At 42.7% G+C, this 19,366-nt stretch overlaps 1 protein-coding gene across 5 annotated transcripts in view; it reads left to right on the forward strand.

Annotated features, from left to right (window-relative positions):
* The window catches only part of LOC127924850 (zinc finger CCCH domain-containing protein 13-like), a 37,856-nt gene that overhangs the window by 15,272 nt on the left and 3,218 nt on the right, over positions 1-19,366 (forward strand). For all 5 annotated transcript variants that reach the window (XM_052509460.1, XM_052509463.1, XM_052509464.1 and 2 more), the window contains 2 exons: positions 13,564-13,698; positions 14,592-14,717. In XM_052509460.1, the coding sequence (XP_052365420.1) occupies positions 13,564-13,698; positions 14,592-14,717 (261 nt within the window). The remainder of the gene's footprint in view (positions 1-13,563; positions 13,699-14,591; positions 14,718-19,366) is intronic.

Below are 19,366 nucleotides of genomic sequence, written 5' to 3' on the forward strand. Positions count from 1 at the left end.
GTGCTCTAGTGGTTTATATGAATGGAGCTCTAGTGGTTGATATGAATGGAGCTCTAGTGGTGTATATGAATGGAGCTCTAGTGGTGTATATGAATGGGCTCTAGTATATGGATGGAGCTCTAGTGGTGTATATGGATGGAGCTCTAGTGGTGTATATGAATGGAGCTCTAGTGGTTTATATGAATGGAGCTCTAGTGGTGTATATGAATGGAGCTCTAGTGGTGTATATGAATGGAGCTCTAGTGGTGTATATGAATGGAGCTCTAGTGGTGTATATGAATGGAGCTCTAGTGGTGTATATGAATGGAGCTCTAGTGGTGTATATGAATGGAGCTCTAGTGGTGTATATGAATGGAGCTCTAGTGGTGTATATGAATGGAGCTCTAGTGGTGTATATGAATGGAGCTCTAGTGGTTTATATGGATGGAGCTCTAGTGGTTTATATGGATGGAGCTCTAGTGGTGTATATGAATGGAGCTCTAGTGGTGTATATGAATGGAGCTCTAGTGGTTTATATGGATGGAGCTCTAGTGGTGTATATGGATGGAGCTCTAGTGGTGTATATGGATGGAGCTCTAGTGGTGTATATGGATGGAGCTCTAGTGGTGTATATGAATGGAGCTCTAGTGGTTTATATGAATGGAGCTCTAGTGGTGTATATGAATGGAGCTCTGGTGGTGTATATGAATGGAGCTCTGGTGGTGTATATGAATGGAGCTCTGGTGGTTTATATGAATGGAGCTCTGGTGGTGTATATGAATGGAGCTCTAGTGGTGTATATGGATGGAGCTCTAGTGGTGTATATGAATGGAGCTCTGGTGGTTTATATGGATGGAGCTCTAGTGGTTTATATGGATGGAGCTCTAGTGGTGTATATGGATGGAGCTCTAGTGGTGTATATGGATGGAGCTCTAGTGGTTTATATGGATGGAGCTCTAGTGGTGTATATGAATGGAGCTCTGGTGGTTTATATGGATGGAGCTCTAGTGGTGTATATGGATGGAGCTCTAGTGGTGTATATGAATGGAGCTCTAGTGGTGTATATGAATGGTGCTCTAGTGGTGTATATGAATGGAGCTCTAGTGGTGTATATGGATGGAGCTCTAGTGGTTGATATGGATGGAGCTCTAGTGGTTTATATGGATGGAGCTCTAGTGGTGTATATGAATGGAGCTCTAGTGGTGTATATGAATGGAGCTCTAGTGGTGTATATGAATGGTGTATATGAATGGAGCTCTAGTGGTGTATATGAATGGAGCTCTGGTGGTTTATATGAATGGAGCTCTAGTGGTGTATATGAATGGAGCTCTAGTGGTGTATATGAATGGAGCTCTAGTGGTGTATATGAATGGAGCTCTAGTGGTGTATATGAATGGAGCTCTAGTGGTTTATATGAATGGAGCCTAGTGGTTTATATGGATGGAGCTCTAGTGGTTGATATGAATGGAGCTCTGGTGGTTGATATGAATGGAGCTCTAGAGGTGTATATGGATGGAGCTCTAGTGGTGTATATGAATGGTGCTCTAGTGGTTTATATGAATGGAGCTCTAGTGGTTGATATGAATGGAGCTCTAGTGGTGTATATGAATGGAGCTCTAGTGGTGTATATGAATGGAGCTCTAGTGGTGTATATGGATGGAGCTCTAGTGGTGTATATGGATGGAGCTCTAGTGGTGTATATGAATGGAGCTCTAGTGGTTTATATGAATGGAGCTCTAGTGGTGTATATGAATGGAGCTCTAGTGGTGTATATGAATGGAGCTCTAGTGGTGTATATGAATGGAGCTCTAGTGGTGTATATGAATGGAGCTCTAGTGGTGTATATGAATGGAGCTCTAGTGGTGTATATGAATGGAGCTCTAGTGGTGTATATGGATGGAGCTCTAGTGGTGTATATGAATGGAGCTCTAGTGGTGTATATGAATGGAGCTCTAGTGGTGTATATGAATGGAGCTCTAGTGGTGTATATGAATGGAGCTCTAGTGGTTTATATGGATGGAGCTCTAGTGGTTTATATGGATGGAGCTCTAGTGGTGTATATGAATGGAGCTCTAGTGGTGTATATGAATGGAGCTCTAGTGGTGTATATGAATGGAGCTCTAGTGGTGTATATGAATGGAGCTCTAGTGGTGTATATGAATGGAGCTCTAGTGGTGTATATGAATGGAGCTCTAGTGGTGTATATGAATGGAGCTCTAGTGGTGTATATGAATGGAGCTCTAGTGGTGTATATGAATGGAGCTCTAGTGGTGTATATGAATGGAGCTCTGGTGGTGTATATGAATGGAGCTCTGGTGGTGTATATGAATGGAGCTCTGGTGGTTTATATGAATGGAGCTCTAGTGGTTTATATGAATGGAGCTCTAGTGGTGTATATGAATGGAGCTCTAGTGGTTTATATGAATGGAGCTCTAGTGGTGTATATGGATGGAGCTCTAGTGGTTTATATGGATGGAGCTCTAGTGGTGTATATGGATGGAGCTCTAGTGGTGTATATGGATGGAGCTCTAGTGGTTTATATGGATGGAGCTCTAGTGGTGTATATGGATGGAGCTCTAGTGGTTTATATGGATGGAGCTCTAGTGGTGTATATGGATGGAGCTCTAGTGGTGTATATGAATGGAGCTCTAGTGGTGTATATGGATGGAGCTCTAGTGGTGTATATGGATGGAGCTCTAGTGGTGTATATGGATGGAGCTCTAGTGGTTTATATGGATGGAGCTCTAGTGGTTTATATGGATGGAGCTCTAGTGGTGTATATGAATGGAGCTCTAGTGGTGTATATGAATGGAGCTCTAGTGGTTTATATGGATGGAGCTCTAGTGGTTTATATGGATGGAGCTCTAGTGGTTTATATGGATGGAGCTCTAGTGGTGTATATGGATGGAGCTCTAGTGGTTTATATGGATGGAGCTCTAGTGGTTTATATGGATGGAGCTCTAGTGGTGTATATGAATGGAGCTCTAGTGGTTTATATGAATGGAGCTCTAGTGGTGTATATGAATGGAGCTCTGGTGGTTTATATGAATGGAGCTCTAGTGGTGTATATGAATGGTGCTCTAGTGGTGTATATGAATGGAGCTCTAGTGGTTTATATGGATGGAGCTCTAGTGGTGTATATGGATGGAGCTCTAGTGGTTTATATGGATGGAGCTCTAGTGGTTTATATGGATGGAGCTCTAGTGGTGTATATGAATGGAGCTCTAGTGGTTTATATGGATGGAGCTCTAGTGGTGTATATGAATGGTGCTCTAGTGGTGTATATGAATGGAGCTCTAGTGGTTTATATGAATGGAGCTCTAGTGGTGTATATGGATGGAGCTCTAGTGGTTTATATGGATGGAGCTCTAGTGGTTTATATGGATGGAGCTCTAGTGGTGTATATGAATGGAGCTCTAGTGGTTTATATGGATGGAGCTCTAGTGGTGTATATGAATGGAGCTCTAGTGGTGTATATGGATGGAGCTCTAGTGGTGTATATGAATGGAGCTCTAGTGGTTTATATGGATGGAGCTCTAGTGGTGTATATGAATGGAGCTCTAGTGGTTTATATGGATGTGCTCTAGTGGTGTATATGAATGGAGCTCTAGTGGTGTATATGGATGGAGCTCTAGTGGTGTATATGGATGGAGCTCTAGTGGTGTATATGAATGGAGCTCTAGTGGTGTATATGAATGGAGCTCTAGTGGTGTATATGAATGGAGCTCTAGTGGTGTATATGAATGGAGCTCTAGTGGTGTATATGAATGGAGCTCTAGTGGTGTATATGAATGGAGCTCTAGTGGTGTATATGAATGGAGCTCTAGTGTGTATATGAATGGAGCTCTAGTGGTGTATATGAATGGAGCTCTGGTGGTGTATATGAATGGAGCTCTGGTGGTGTATATGAATGGAGCTCTAGTGGTTTATATGAATGGAGCTCTGGTGGTTTATATGAATGGAGCTCTAGTGGTGTATATGAATGGAGCTCTAGTGGTGTATATGAATGGAGCTCTAGTGGTGAATGGATATGGTTTATATGAATGGAGCTCTAGTGGTGTATATGAATGGAGCTCTAGTGGTGTATATGAATGGAGCTCTAGTGGTGTATATGAATGGAGCTCTGGTGGTTTATATGAATGGAGCTCTAGTGGTGTATATGGATGGAGCTCTAGTGGTTTATATGAATGGAGCTCTAGTGGTGTATATGAATGGAGCTCTAGTGGTGTATATGAATGGAGCTCTAGTGGTTTATATGAATGGAGCTCTAGTGGTTTATATGAATGGAGCTCTAGTGGTGTATATGAATGGAGCTCTAGTGGTTTATATGAATGGAGCTCTAGTGGTGTATATGAATGGAGCTCTAGTGGTGTATATGAATGGAGCTCTAGTGGTTTATATGAATGGAGCTCTAGTGGTGTATATGAATGGAGCTCTAGTGGTTTATATGAATGGAGCTCTAGTGGTTTATATGAATGGAGCTCTAGTGGTGTATATGAATGGAGCTCTAGTGGTGTATATGGATGGAGCTCTAGTGGTGTATATGAATGGAGCTCTGGTGGTTTATATGAATGGAGCTCTAGTGGTGTATATGAATGGAGCTCTGGTGGTTTATATGAATGGAGCTCTGGTGGTTTATATGAATGGAGCTCTGGTGGTGTATATGAATGGAGCTCTAGTGGTGTATATGAATGGAGCTCTAGTGGTGTATATGGATGGAGCTCTAGTGGTTTATATGGATGGAGCTCTAGTGGTTTATATGGATGGAGCTCTAGTGGTTTATATGGATGGAGCTCTAGTGGTGTATATGAATGGAGCTCTAGTGGTGTATATGAATGGAGCTCTAGTGGTTTATATGGATGGAGCTCTAGTGGTGTATATGGATGGAGCTCTAGTGGTGTATATGAATGGAGCTCTAGTGGTTTATATGGATGGAGCTCTAGTGGTTTATATGGATGGAGCTCTAGTGGTGTATATGGATGGAGCTCTAGTGGTTTATATGAATGGAGCTCTAGTGGTGTATATGAATGGAGCTCTAGTGGTGTATATGAATGGAGCTCTAGTGGTGTATATGGATGGAGGTGGTTTATATGAATGGAGCTCTGGTGGTTTATATGAATGGAGCTCTAGTGGTTTATATGAATGGAGCTCTAGTGGTGTATATGAATGGAGCTCTAGTGGTTTATATGGATGGAGCTCTAGTGGTTTATATGGATGGAGCTCTAGTGGTGTATATGAATGGAGCTCTAGTGGTGTATATGAATGGAGCTCTAGTGGTTTATATGGATGGAGCTCTAGTGGTGTATATGAATGGTGCTCTAGTGGTGTATATGAATGGAGCTCTAGTGGTTTATATGAATGGAGCTCTAGTGGTGTATATGGATGGAGCTCTAGTGGTTTATATGGATGGAGCTCTAGTGGTTGATATGAATGGAGCTCTAGTGGTGTATATGAATGGAGCTCTAGTGGTTTATATGGATGGAGCTCTAGTGGTTTATATGAATGGAGCTCTAGTGGTGTATATGGATGGAGCTCTAGTGGTGTATATGAATGGAGCTCTAGTGGTGTATATGAATGGAGCTCTAGTGGTTTATATGAATGGAGCTCTAGTGGTGTATATGAATGGAGCTCTATATGAATGGAGCTCTAGTGGTGTATATGAATGGAGCTCTAGTGGTGTATATGAATGGAGCTCTAGTGGTGTATATGAATGGAGCTCTAGTGGTGTATATGAATGGAGCTCTAGTGGTGTATATGAATGGAGCTCTAGTGGTGTATATGAATGGAGCTCTAGTGGTTTATATGAATGGAGCTCTAGTGGTGTATATGAATGGAGCTCTAGTGGTTTATATGGATGGAGCTCTAGTGGTGTATATGAATGGAGCTCTAGTGGTGTATATGGATGGAGCTCTAGTGGTGTATATGGATGGAGCTCTAGTGGTGTATATGAATGGAGCTCTAGTGGTGTATATGAATGGAGCTCTAGTGGTGTATATGAATGGAGCTCTAGTGGTGTATATGAATGGAGCTCTAGTGGTGTATATGAATGGAGCTCTAGTGGTTTATATGAATGGAGCTCTAGTGGTGTATATGAATGGAGCTCTAGTGGTTTATATGAATGGAGCTCTAGTGGTGTATATGAATGGAGCTCTGGTGGTGTATATGAATGGAGCTCTGGTGGTGTATATGAATGGAGCTCTGGTTTATATGAATGGAGCTCTGGTGGTTTATATGAATGGAGCTCTGGTGGTTTATATGAATGGAGCTCTAGTGGTGTATATGAATGGAGCTCTAGTGGTTTATATGAATGGAGCTCTAGTGGTTTATATGAATGGAGCTCTAGTGGTGTATATGAATGGAGCTCTAGTGGTGTATATGAATGGAGCTCTAGTGGTTTATATGAATGGAGCTCTAGTGGTGTATATGAATGGAGCTCTAGTGGTTTATATGAATGGAGCTCTAGTGGTTTATATGAATGGAGCTCTAGTGGTGTATATGAATGGAGCTCTAGTGGTTTATATGAATGGAGCTCTAGTGGTTTATATGAATGGAGCTCTAGTGGTGTATATGAATGGAGCTCTAGTGGTTTATATGAATGGAGCTCTAGTGGTTTATATGAATGGAGCTCTAGTGGTTTATATGAATGGAGCTCTAGTGGTGTATATGAATGGAGCTCTAGTGGTGTATATGAATGGAGCTCTAGTGGTGTATATGAATGGAGCTCTGGTGGTTATATGAATGGAGCTCTAGTGGTTTATATGAATGGAGCTCTAGTGGTTTATATGAATGGAGCTCTAGTGGTTTATATGAATGGAGGTGGTTTATATGAATGGAGCTCTAGTGGTTTATATGAATGGAGCTCTAGTGGTTATATGAATGGAGCTCTAGTGGTTTATATGAATGGAGCTCTAGTGGTTTATATGAATGGAGCTCTAGTGGTTTATATGAATGGAGCTCTAGTGGTTTATATGAATGGAGCTCTGGTGGTTTATATGAATGGAGCTCTAGTGGTTTATATGAATGGAGCTCTAGTGGTTTATATGGATGGAGCTCTAGTGGTGTATATGGATGGAGCTCTAGTGGTTTATATGAATGGAGCTCTAGTGGTGTATATGAATGGAGCTCTAGTGGTGTATATGAATGTAACCCTCCACACCAGATAAATGTGTTCTAAGTCCAGGTGTGATGTCATAGCCAATACCCCATTATGTCAGCAGACGTCTTTTGAATCTGATTTCAGATCAGATATTTATTCTGAAATATCAACGCAACATGCAGCAGTCTCAATGATTTTACTGAATAAATCCATCAGTCTCTATAATCTATTGATTTCACTTGACTGGGAATACAGATTGTTGGTCACAGAGACCTGAATAAAATGGGCCTCGCGACTGTATTTCTGTTGATTAAAATTTCCATCGATTTTAAAATGCAATTGTGTCCATTGTCCGTATCCCATGTTGCACTCTGTTCACAACGGTGACATCAACTAACCGCTCGACCACACGATGCCATACACATGGTCTGCGGTTGTGAGGCCAAATTCTCGAAAACGGCGGAGGCCGGCATATGGTAGAGAAATGAACATTCAATTCTCTGGCAACAGCTCTGGTGGACATTCCGGCAGTCAGCATGCCAATTGCACGCCCCCTCAAAACTTGAGACATCTGTGACAAAACTGCACATTTTAGAGTGGCCTTTTATTGTCCCCCAAGCACAAGGTGCACCTGTGTAATGATCATGCTGTTTTTAGTCAGCTTCTTGATATGCCACACCTGTCAGGTGGATGGATTATCTCGTCGAAAGAGAAATGTTCACTAACAGGGATGTAAACAAATTTGTGTACAAGATTAGAGAGAAATACATTTTTTTTTGTGCGTCTGGAACATTTCTGTGATCATTTAGTTCAGCTCATGGAACGTGGGACCAACACTTTACATGTTGTCTTTATATTGTTCTGGGTAATAAGAGTTTTATAAAGTGACAGGTTTAGGTTACTGTCATTCATATTCACCCAGCTCAATGTAACAGTGACAGTTTAGGTTCAAATCTGTTTCATATTATTCAGTTAATTCCTTTACTTAGGTTTAGGTTACTGTCATTCATATTCACCCAGCTCAATGTAACAGTGACAGGGGTTACTGTCATTCATATTCACCCAGTTCAATGTAACAGTGACAGGTTTAGGTTACTGTCATTCATATTCACCCAGTTCAATGTAACAGTGATAGGTTTAGGTTACTGTCATTCATTATTCACCCAGTTCAATGTAACAGTGACAGGTTTAGGTTACTGTCATTCATTCCATTCACCCAGCTCAATGTAACAGTGACAGGTTTAGGTTACTGTCATTCATATTCACCCAGTTCAATGTAACAGTGACAGGTTTAGGTTACTGTCATTCATATTCACCCAGCTCAATGTAACAGTGACAGGTTTAGGTTACTGTCATTCATATTCCATTCACCCAGCTCAATGTAACAGTGACAGGTTTAGGTTACTGTCATTCATATTCACCCAGCTCAATGTAACAGTGACAGGTTTAGGTTACTGTCATTCATATTCACCCAGCTCAATGTAACAGTGACAGGTTTAGGTTACTGTCATTCATATTCACCCAGCTCAATGTAACAGTGACAGGTTTAGGTTACTGTCATTCATATTCACCCAGCTCAATGTAACAGTGACAGGTTTAGGTTACTGTCATTCATATTCCATTCACCCAGCTCAATGTAACAGTGACAGGTTTAGGTTACTGTCATTCATATTCACCCAGCTCAATGTAACAGTGACAGGTTTAGGTTACTGTCATTAATATTCACCCAGCTCAATGTAACAGTGACAGGTTTAGGTTACTGTCATTCATATTCACCCAGTTCAATGTAACAGTGACAGGTTTAGGTTACTGTCATTCATATTCACCCAGTTCAATGTAACAGTGACAGGTTTAGGTTACTGTCATTCATATTCACCCAGTTCAATGTAACAGTCAGGTTTAGGTTAATTAACAGTTCAATGACAGTGATAGGTTTAGGTTACTGTCATTCATATTCACCCAGCTCAATGTAACAGTGTTAGGTTTAGGTTACTGTCATTCATATTCACCCAGTTCAATGTAACAGTGACAGGTTTAGGTTACTGTCATTCATTCCATTCACCCAGCTCAATGTAACAGTGACAGGTTTAGGTTACTGTCATTCATATTCACCCAGCTCAATGTAACAGTGACAGGTTTAGGTTACTGTCATTCATATTCCCCAGCTCAATGTAACAGTGACAGGTTTAGGTTACTGTCATTCATATTCCCCAGCTCAATGTAACAGTGACAGGTTTAGGTTACTGTCATTCATTCCATTCACCCAGCTCAATGTAACAGTGACAGGTTTAGGTTATTCATTCATATTCACCCAGTTCAATGTAACAGTGACAGGTTTAGGTTACTGTCATTCATATTCCATTCACCCAGTTCAATGTAACAGTGACAGGTTTAGGTTACTGTCATTCATATTCCATTCACCCAGCTCAATGTAACAGTGACAGGTTTAGGTTACTGTCATTCATATTCACCCAGCTCAATGTAACAGTGACAGGTTTAGGTTACTGTCATTCATATTCCCCAGCTCAATGTAACAGTGACAGGTTTAGGTTACTGTCATTCATATTCCATTCACCCAGCTCAATGTAACAGTGACAGGTTTAGGTTACTGTCATTCATATTCCCCAGCTCAATGTAACAGTGACAGGTTTAGGTTACTGTCATTCATATTCACCCAGCTCAATGTAACAGTGACAGGTTTAGGTTACTGTCATTCATATTCCATTCACCCAGCTCAATGTAACAGTGACAGGTTTAGGTTACTGTCATTCATATTCACCCAGCTCAATGTAACAGTGACAGGTTTAGGTTACTGTCATTCATATTCACCCAGCTCAATGTAACAGTGACAGGTTTAGGTTACTGTCATTCATATTCACCCAGTTCAATGTAACAGTGACAGGTTTAGGTTACTGTCATTCATATTCACCCAGCTCAATGTAACAGTGACAGGTTTAGGTTACTGTCATTCATATTCCATTCACCCAGTTCAATGTAACAGTGACAGGTTTAGGGTCATTCATATTACAGTCAATTCAGGTTTAGGTTACTGTCATTCATATTCACCCAGTTCAATGTAACAGTGACAGGTTTAGGTTACTGTCATTCATATTCACCCAGTTCAATGTAACAGTGATAGGTTTAGGTTACTGTCATTCATATTCACCCAGCTCAATGTAACAGTGTTAGGTTTAGGTTACTGTCATTCATATTCACCCAGTTCAATGTAACAGTGACAGGTTTAGGTTACTGTCATTCATATTCACCCTCAATGTAACAGTGACAGGTTTAGGTTACTGTCATTCATATTCCATTCACCCAGCTCAATGTAACAGTGACAGGTTCAGGTTATTCCATTCACCCAGTTCAATGTAACAGTGACAGGTTTAGGTTTGTCATTCTGTCATTCATATTCCATTCACCCAGCTCAATGTAACAGTGACAGGTTTAGGTTACTGTCATTCATATTCCATTCACCCAGCTCAATGTAACAGTGATAGGTTTAGGTTACTGTCATTCATATTCACCCAGTTCAATGTAACAGTGACAGGTTTAGGTTACTGTCATTCATATTCCATTCACCCAGTTCAATGTAACAGTGACAGGTTTAGGTTACTGTCATTCATATTCCATTCACCCAGCTCAATGTAACAGTGACAGGTTTAGGTTACTGTCATTCACCCAGTTCAATGTAACAGTGACAGGTTTAGGTTACTGTCATTCATATTCACCCAGCTCAATGTAACAGTGACAGGTTTAGGTTACTGTCATTCATATTCCATTCACCCAGCTCAATGTAACAGTGACAGGTTTAGGTTACTGTCATTCATATTCACCCAGCTCAATGTAACAGTGATAGGTTTACACAATGTTATAATTTCCCCCTATACCCATCATGAGGTTGCTACAACCTAGCGTACGAATGAAAAGTTTATTACGAAGGAGCACACAGGTCGAGAGACACATTGTTGTCAAGGAGATGGTGACACGTACAATATCGCCTTGAAAAGTCTAGCCTGCATCTAGCTATTCTAGAGTGTGATCATTAGTCCAGACTCTTGTCTGCATCTAGCTGTTCTAGGGTGTGATCATTAGTCCAGACTCTTGTCTGCATCTAGCTGTTCTAGGGTGTGATCATTAGTCAGGGTGTGACTCTTGCCTGCATCTAGCTGTTCTAGGGGTGTGATCATTAGTCCAGACTCTTGTCTGCATCTAGCTGTTCTAGGGTGTGATCATTAGTCCAGACTCTTGTCTGCATCTAGCTGTTCTAGGGTGTGATCATTAGTCCAGACTCTTGCCTGCATCTAGCTGTTCTAGGGTGTGATCATTAGTCCAGACTCTTGCCTGCATCTAGCTGTTCTAGGGTGTGATCATTAGTCCAGACTCTTGCCTGCATCTAGCTGTTCTAGGGTGTGATCATTAGTCCAGACTCTTGCCTGCATCTAGCTGTTCTAGGGTGTGATCATTAGTCCAGACTCTTGCCTGCATCTAGCTGTTCTAGGGTGTGATCATTAGTCCAGACCCTTGCCTGCATCTAGCTGTTCTAGGGTGTGATCATTAGTCCAGACCCTTGCCTGCATCTAGCTGTTCTAGGGTGTGATCATAATGTCCAAACACAAATCTTCGTACCATAACCGCTGCACACAGTCAACATCGTTATCAATGTCACCATATTTATTTATTTGACCTTTATGTCAGTTAAGAACACATTCTTATTTTCAATGACGGCCTGGGAACAGTGGGTTAACTGCCTGTTCAGGCGCAGAACGACAGATTTGTACCTTGTCAGCTCGGGGGTTTGAACTCGCAACCTTCCGGTTACTAGTCCAACGCTCTAACCACTAGGCTACCCTGCCGCCCCCGTAGTTAACATCGCTCCCTAGAACTAATGACAACTAATATATATAATAATATATGCCATTTAGCAGACGCTTTTATCCAAAGCGACTTACAGTCATGTGTGCATACATTCTACGTATGGGTGGTCCCGGGAATCGAACCCACTACCCTGGCGTTACAAGCGCCATGCTCTACCAACTGAGCTACAGAAGGACCATAAGAACTAATGAGTTAGTATAATAATACAACGAAATATAGCTCTCTGCAGATTCTCAAGTGATAACTATTCAACTAATGTCTCTCTCTCTCTTTGAGTCAACTACTCAACCACATTGTAATGCATTGCAGTGCTAGCTAGCTGTAGTTTATTTATTTATCAGTACTAGATTCATTCTCTGATCCTTTGATTAGGTGGACAACAGTTCCGTGGCGCTACCTTGCAGAGTGCTGTTGAGGCTACTGTAGACCTTCTTTAAAAACAGTTAACGGTTCATTAAAAACAGTTTTAATCAGTTATTTGGTGACGTGAATATAATTTCTGAACTTAAAAAACAAAACGTGTTTCATTATTTTCTATTTTTCTGAAATTCACCGAGTAGGATGGTCTTAGGAGCTACTCTACTGGTTTACACACCTACTCGGGCGCTTGTGATTTGAGCAGGTCTGAATTTGTCTTTAGAGTCATTAATACACCTGTTTGTGTGTGTGTGTGTTCCAGTTTAGGATGTGTTGGTTCTGAGTGGTGTGTTATTTAGAGAACTGGCTGTGTGTGTGTGTGTGTGTGTGTTTGTTTAGAGACCTGGCTGTGTGTCATTTAGATTGCTGGGTGTGCACAGATTTACAAAGCACAGGTGTGTGTGTGTGTGTGTGTGTGTTTGTTTAGAGACCTGGCTGTGTGTCATTTAGATTGCTGGGTGTGCACAGATTCACAAAGCACAGGTGTGTGTGTGTGCGTGCTTGCTCAGGACCTTTACCCCCTGGAGAGTAGGCTCAGGACCTTTACCCTCGGAGAGTAGGCTCAGGACCTTTACCCCCGGAGAGTAGGCTCAGGGCCTTTACCCTCGGAGAGTCGGCTCAGGGCCTTTACCCTCGGAGAGTCGGCTCAGGGCCTTTACCCTCGGAGAGTCGGCTCAGGGCCTTTACCCTCGGAGAGTAGGCTCAGGACCTTTACCCTCGGAGAGTAGGCTCAGGACCTTTACCCTCGGAGAGTAGGCTCAGGACCTTTACCCTCGGAGAGTGGGCTCAGGACCTTTACCCTCGGAGAGTGGGCTCAGGACCTTTACCCTCGGAGAGTGGGCTCAGGACCTTTACCCTCGGAGAGTGGGCTCAGGACCTTTACCCTCGGAGAGTGGGCTCAGGACCTTTACCCTCGGAGAGTGGGCTCAGGACCTTTACCCTCGGAGAGTAGGCTCAGGACCTTTACCCTCGGAGAGTAGGCTCAGGGCCGCGGGGCTTTTTTCTCCTGTTTTTGTCCTTTTTAGTGTTTTGATCTTGTTCATCCAGGCCTCTGGGATGTATTCTGGATGGGTGTGATGATGTCATAATCGGTCGACCTCTAGTATGATGATGTCAGTCTGTATTGACTACTTTGTGTGTCTGTGTGTCTCGTCTCAATAAAGCTTCAAAGTCTCCTTATCTCATCCCTCCAGTTGATGCCTTCCCAGCAGCCTCCAGTCCCTTCCTGCCGGGCTATTCCGGCCCCTCCCCCCTAACCTCTGACCCAGCCTACAGATCACCCAATCAGATGGCTCAGCTCTGGGCCTCACACGCTGCCGCCCACGAAGGTAAGGGACTGTTTCAGACTGTCCTTCATGTTCTGTCAGTGTTCTATCTGCGTTCCTATCTGCTCGCTTCACTACTGTCCCCTCTCTCCTGCTCCTGTACTCTCTCCTCCTCCTGTCCTCTCTCTCTCTCCTACCCCACTTCTATCCCTCCTCCTGTTCTCTCTCTCTTCTGCCCCACTTCTATCCCTCCTCCTGTCCTCTCTCTCTCCTCAGCTCTCTCTCTTGCCCCACTTCTATCCTTCCTCCTGTCCTCTCTCTCTCTCCTTGTCCCTCAGCTCTCTCTCTCTCCTCTTCCCTCATCTCTCTCTCTCGCTCTCCTCGTCCCTCATCTCTCTCCTGCCCCACTTCTATCCCTCCTCCTGTCCTCTTTCCTGGAGGGAAGATAGGCACATCTCTCTTGCTCTCTCTCTCGCTCTCTCGCTCTTTCGCGCTCTCTCGCTCTTTCGCGCTCTCTCGCTCTTTCGCGCTCTCTCTCTCTCTCTCTCGCTCTCTCTCTCGCGCTCTCTCTCTCGCGCTCTCTCTCTCGCTCTCTCTCTCGCGCTCTCTCTCTCGCGCTCTCTCTCTCGCGCTCTCTCTCTCGCGCTCTCTCTCTCGCGCTCTCTCTCTCGCTCTCTCTCGCGCTCTCGCTCTCTCGCTCTCTCGCTCTCTCGCTCTCTCTCTCTCTCACTCTCTCTCTCTCTCTCTCTCTCTCTCTCTCTCTCTCTCTCACTCTCTCTCTCTTGCGCTCTCTCTCTCTCGCTCTCTCTCTCGCGCTCTCTCTCGCAGAGTAGGTCAACCGTGTGTCTACAGGTCAGAGGTCAGTATCCATTCCTGGGGTTCCCACAGCCTAAGGAGTGCAGGTATTTGCTCTGTCCCAGCACCGACCCAGCTGATGTGTGTTGTTGCTCTTCCAGGCTACGCCCCTCACCCAGGCGGTCTGTATCCCAGCCCCTACCACCTCCCCCTGGGTAACCTGGAGCCTCCTCCCCCCTCGCTGGGCTTGGCTCAGCACCACCACCTCTACAACGCACCACACCAAGGTCAGTACACACTACCACTTCTAGACCACACTACGAGCCCCAAAATATTCAGTCTCTTCAGACCATACTTCCTTCTAGACCACACTACGAGCCCCAAAATATTCAGTCTCTTCAGACCATACTGCCTTCTAGACCACACTACGAGCCCCAAAATATTCAGTCTCTTCAAACCATACTGCCTTCTAGACCACACTACGAGCCCCAAAATATTCAGTCTCTTCAGACCATACTGCCTTCTAGACCACACTACGAGCCCCAAAATATTCAGTCTCTTCAGACCATACTGCCTTCTAGACCACACTACGAGCCCCAAAATATTCAGTCTCTTCAAACCATACTGCCTTCAGATCAAAGTATTGATTTGTAATAGACGGTCTGAGCCCCAATAAAAAGGCCTTATTGGTCGTTGATTACTTCACCTCTCCCACGTGGTGGGGAAACAAACAAATGTGTATCAAAGTGGCGTCTCGGGACCAGCGTGGCGGCGTCTCGGGACCAGCGTGGCGGCGTCTCGGGACCAGCGTGGCGGCGTCTCGGGACCAGCGTGTGGCGGCGTCTCGGGACCAACGTGTGGCGGCGTCTCGGGACCAACGTGTGGCGGCGTCTCGGTCTCGGGACCAGCGTGGCGTCTCTGGATCAGCGTGTGGCGGCGTCTCGGGACCAGCGTGGCGGCGTCTCGGGACCAGCGTGGCGGCGTCTCGGGACCAGCGTGGCGGCGTCTCGGGACAGATTTGTTTTGCAAACCTGTTACTGTATCTGATGTGTTGTTGTGTTCTGATGGATAATACATTATTTTATTTCCCCTTTATTTAACCAGGGAGGCTAGTTGAGAACACCTTTATTTATTTAACCAGGTAGGCTAGTTGAGAACACCTTTATTTAACCAGGGAGGCTAGTTGAGAACACCTTTATTTAACCAGGTAGGCTAGTTGAGAACACCTTTATTTAACCAGGGAGGCTAGTTGAGAACACCTTTATTTAACCAGGGAGGCTATTTGAGAACACCTTTATTTAACCAGGTAGGCTAGTTGAGAACACCTTTATTTAACCAGGTAGGCTAGTTGAGAACACCTTTATTTAACCAGGAGGCTAGTTGAGAACACCTTTATTTATTTAACCAGGTAGGCTAGTTGAGAACACCTTTATTTATTTAACCAGGTAGGCTAGTTGAGAACACCTTTATTTATTTAACCAGGTAGGCTAGTTGAGAACACCTTTATTTATTTAACCAGGTAGGCTAGTTGAGAACACCTTTATTTATTTAACCAGGTAGGCTAGTTGAGAACACCTTTATTTATTTAACCAGGTAGGCTAGTTGAGAACACCTTTATTTATTTAACCAGGTAGGCTAGTTGAGAACACCTTTATTTATTTAACCAGGTAGGCTAGTTGAGAACACCTTTATTTATTTAACCAGGTAGGCTAGTTGAGAACACCTTTATTTATTTAACCAGGTAGGCTAGTTGAGAACACCTTTATTTATTTAACCAGGTAGGCTAGTTGAGAACACCTTTATTTATTTAACCAGGTAGGCTAGTTGAGAACACCTTTATTTAACCAGGTAGGCTAGTTGAGAACACCTTTATTTAACCAGGTAGGCTAGTTGAGAACACCTTTATTTAACCAGGTAGGCTAGTTGAGAACACCTTTATTTAACCAGGTAGGCTAGTTGAGAACACCTTTATTTAACCAGGTAGGCTAGTTGAGAACACCTTTATTTAACCAGGGAGGCCAGTTGAGAACACCTTTATTTATTGAACCAGGGAGGCTAGTTGAGAACACCTTTATTTATTGAACCAGGGAGGCTAGTTGAGAACACCTTTATTTAACCAGGTAGGCTAGTTGAGAACACCTTTATTTAACCAGGTAGGCTGGTCGAGAACACCTTTATTTATTTAACCAGGTAGGCTGGTTGAGAACACCTTTATTTAACCAGGTAGGCTAGTTGAGAACACCTTTATTTAACCAGGTAGGCTAGTTGAGAACACCTTTATTTAACCAGGTAGGCTAGTTGAGAACACCTTTATTTAACCAGGTAGGCTAGTTGAGAACACCTTTATTTAACCAGGTAGGCTAGTTGAGAACACCTTTATTTAACCAGGGAGGCTAGTTGAGAACACCTTTATTTATTGAACCAGGGAGGCTAGTTGAGAACACCTTTATTTATTGAACCAGGGAGGCTAGTTGAGAACACCTTTATTTAACCAGGTAGGCTAGTTGAGAACACCTTTATTTATTTAACCAGGTAGGCTAGTTGAGAACACCTTTATTTATTTAACCAGGTAGGCTAGTTGAGAACACCTTTATTTAACCAGGTAGGCCAGTTGAGAACACCTTTATTTAACCAGGTAGGCTAGTTGAGAACACCTTTATTTATTTAACCAGGTAGGCTGATTTAGTTGAGAACACCTTTATTTATTTAACCAGGTAGGCTAGTTGAGAACACCTTTATTTATTTAACCAGGTAGACTAGTTGAGAACACCTTTATTTAACCAGGTAGGCTAGTTGAGAACACCTTTATTTAACCAGGTAGGCTAGTTGAGAACACCTTTATTTAACCAGGTAGGCTAGTTGAGAACACCTTTATTTAACCAGGTAGGCTAGTTGAGAACACCTTTATTTAACCAGGTAGGCTAGTTGAGAACACCTTTATTTAACCAGGTAGGCTAGTTGAGAACACCTTTATTTAACCAGGTAGGCTAGTTGAGAACACCTTTATTTAACCAGGTAGGCTAGTTGAGAACACCTTTATTTAACCAGGGAGGCTAGTTGAGAACACCTTTATTTATTGAACCAGGGAGGCTAGTTGAGAACACCTTTATTTATTGAACCAGGGAGGCTAGTTGAGAACACCTTTATTTATTGAACCAGGGAGGCTAGTTGAGAACACCTTTATTTATTTAACCAGGTAGGCTAGTTGAGAACACCTTTATTTATTTAACCAGGTAGGCTAGTTGAGAACACCTTTATTTATTTAACCAGGTAGGCTAGTTGAGAACACCTTTATTTATTTAACCAGGTAGGCTAGTTGAGAACACCTTTATTTATTTAACCAGGTAGGCTAGTTGAGAACACCTTTATTTATTTAACCAGGTAGGCTAGTTGAGAACACCTTTATTTATTTAACCAGGTAGGCTAGTTGAGAACACCTTTATTTAACCAGGTAGGCTAGTTGAGAACACCTTTATTTAACCAGGTAGGCTAGTTGAGAACACCTTTATTTAACCAGGTAGGCTAGTTGAGAACACCTTTATTTAACCAGGTAGGCTAGTTGAGAACACCTTTATTTAACCAGGTAGGCTAGTTGAGAACACCTTTATTTAACCAGGTAGGCTAGTTGAGAACACCTTTATTTAACCAGGTAGGCTAGTTGAGAACACCTTTATTTAACCAGGTAGGCTAGTTGAGAACACCTTTATTTAACCAGGGAGGCCAGTTGAGAACACCTTTATTTATTGAACCAGGGAGGCTAGTTGAGAACACCTTTATTTATTGAACCAGGGAGGCTAGTTGAGAACACCTTTATTTATTTAACCAGGTAGGCTAGTTGAGAACACCTTTATTTAACCAGGTAGGCTGGTCGAGAACACCTTTATTTATTTAACCAGGTAGGCTAGTTGAGAACACCTTTATTTATTTAACCAGGTAGGCTAGTTGAGAACACCTTTATTTAACCAGGTAGGCTAGTTGAGAACACCTTTATTTATTTAACCAGGTAGGCTAGTTGAGAACACCTTTATTTATTTAACCAGGTAGGCTAGTTGAGAACACCTTTATTTATTTAACCAGGTAGGCTAGTTGAGAACACCTTTATTTATTTAACCAGGTAGGCTAGTTGAGAACACCTTTATTTATTTAACCAGGTAGGCTAGTTGAGAACACCTTTATTTAACCAGGTAGGCTAGTTGAGAACACCTTTATTTAACCAGGTAGGCTAGTTGAGAACACCTTTATTTAACCAGGTAGGCTAGTTGAGAACACCTTTATTTAACCAGGTAGGCTAGTTGAGAACACCTTTATTTAACCAGGTAGGCTAGTTGAGAACACCTTTATTTAACCAGGTAGGCTAGTTGAGAACACCTTTATTTAACCAGGTAGGCTAGTTGAGAACACCTTTATTTAACCAGGGAGGCCAGTTGAGAACACCTTTATTTATTGAACCAGGGAGGCTAGTTGAGAACACCTTTATTTATTGAACCAGGGAGGCTAGTTGAGAACACCTTTTATTTAACCAGGTAGGCTAGTTGAGAACACCTTTATTTAACCAGGTAGGCTGGTCGAGAACACCTTTATTTATTTAACCAGGTAGGCTAGTTGAGAACACCTTTATTTAACCAGGTAGGCTAGTTGAGAACACCTTTATTTAACCAGGTAGGCCAGTTGAGAACACCTTTATTTAACCAGGTAGGCTAGTTGAGAACACCTTTATTTAACCAGGTAGGCTAGTTGAGAACACCTTTATTTAACCAGGTAGGCTAGTTGAGAACACCTTTATTTAACCAGGTAGGCTAGTTGAGAACACCTTTATTTAACCAGGTAGGCTAGTTGAGAACACCTTTATTTATTTAACCAGGGAGGCTAGTTGAGAACACCTTTATTTATTGAACCAGGGAGGCTAGTTGAGAACACCTTTATTGAACCAGGGAGG

Source organism: Oncorhynchus keta, unplaced genomic scaffold (assembly GCF_023373465.1).
Source record: "Oncorhynchus keta strain PuntledgeMale-10-30-2019 unplaced genomic scaffold, Oket_V2 Un_contig_4646_pilon_pilon, whole genome shotgun sequence".
Lineage (NCBI taxonomy): Eukaryota > Metazoa > Chordata > Actinopteri > Salmoniformes > Salmonidae > Oncorhynchus > Oncorhynchus keta.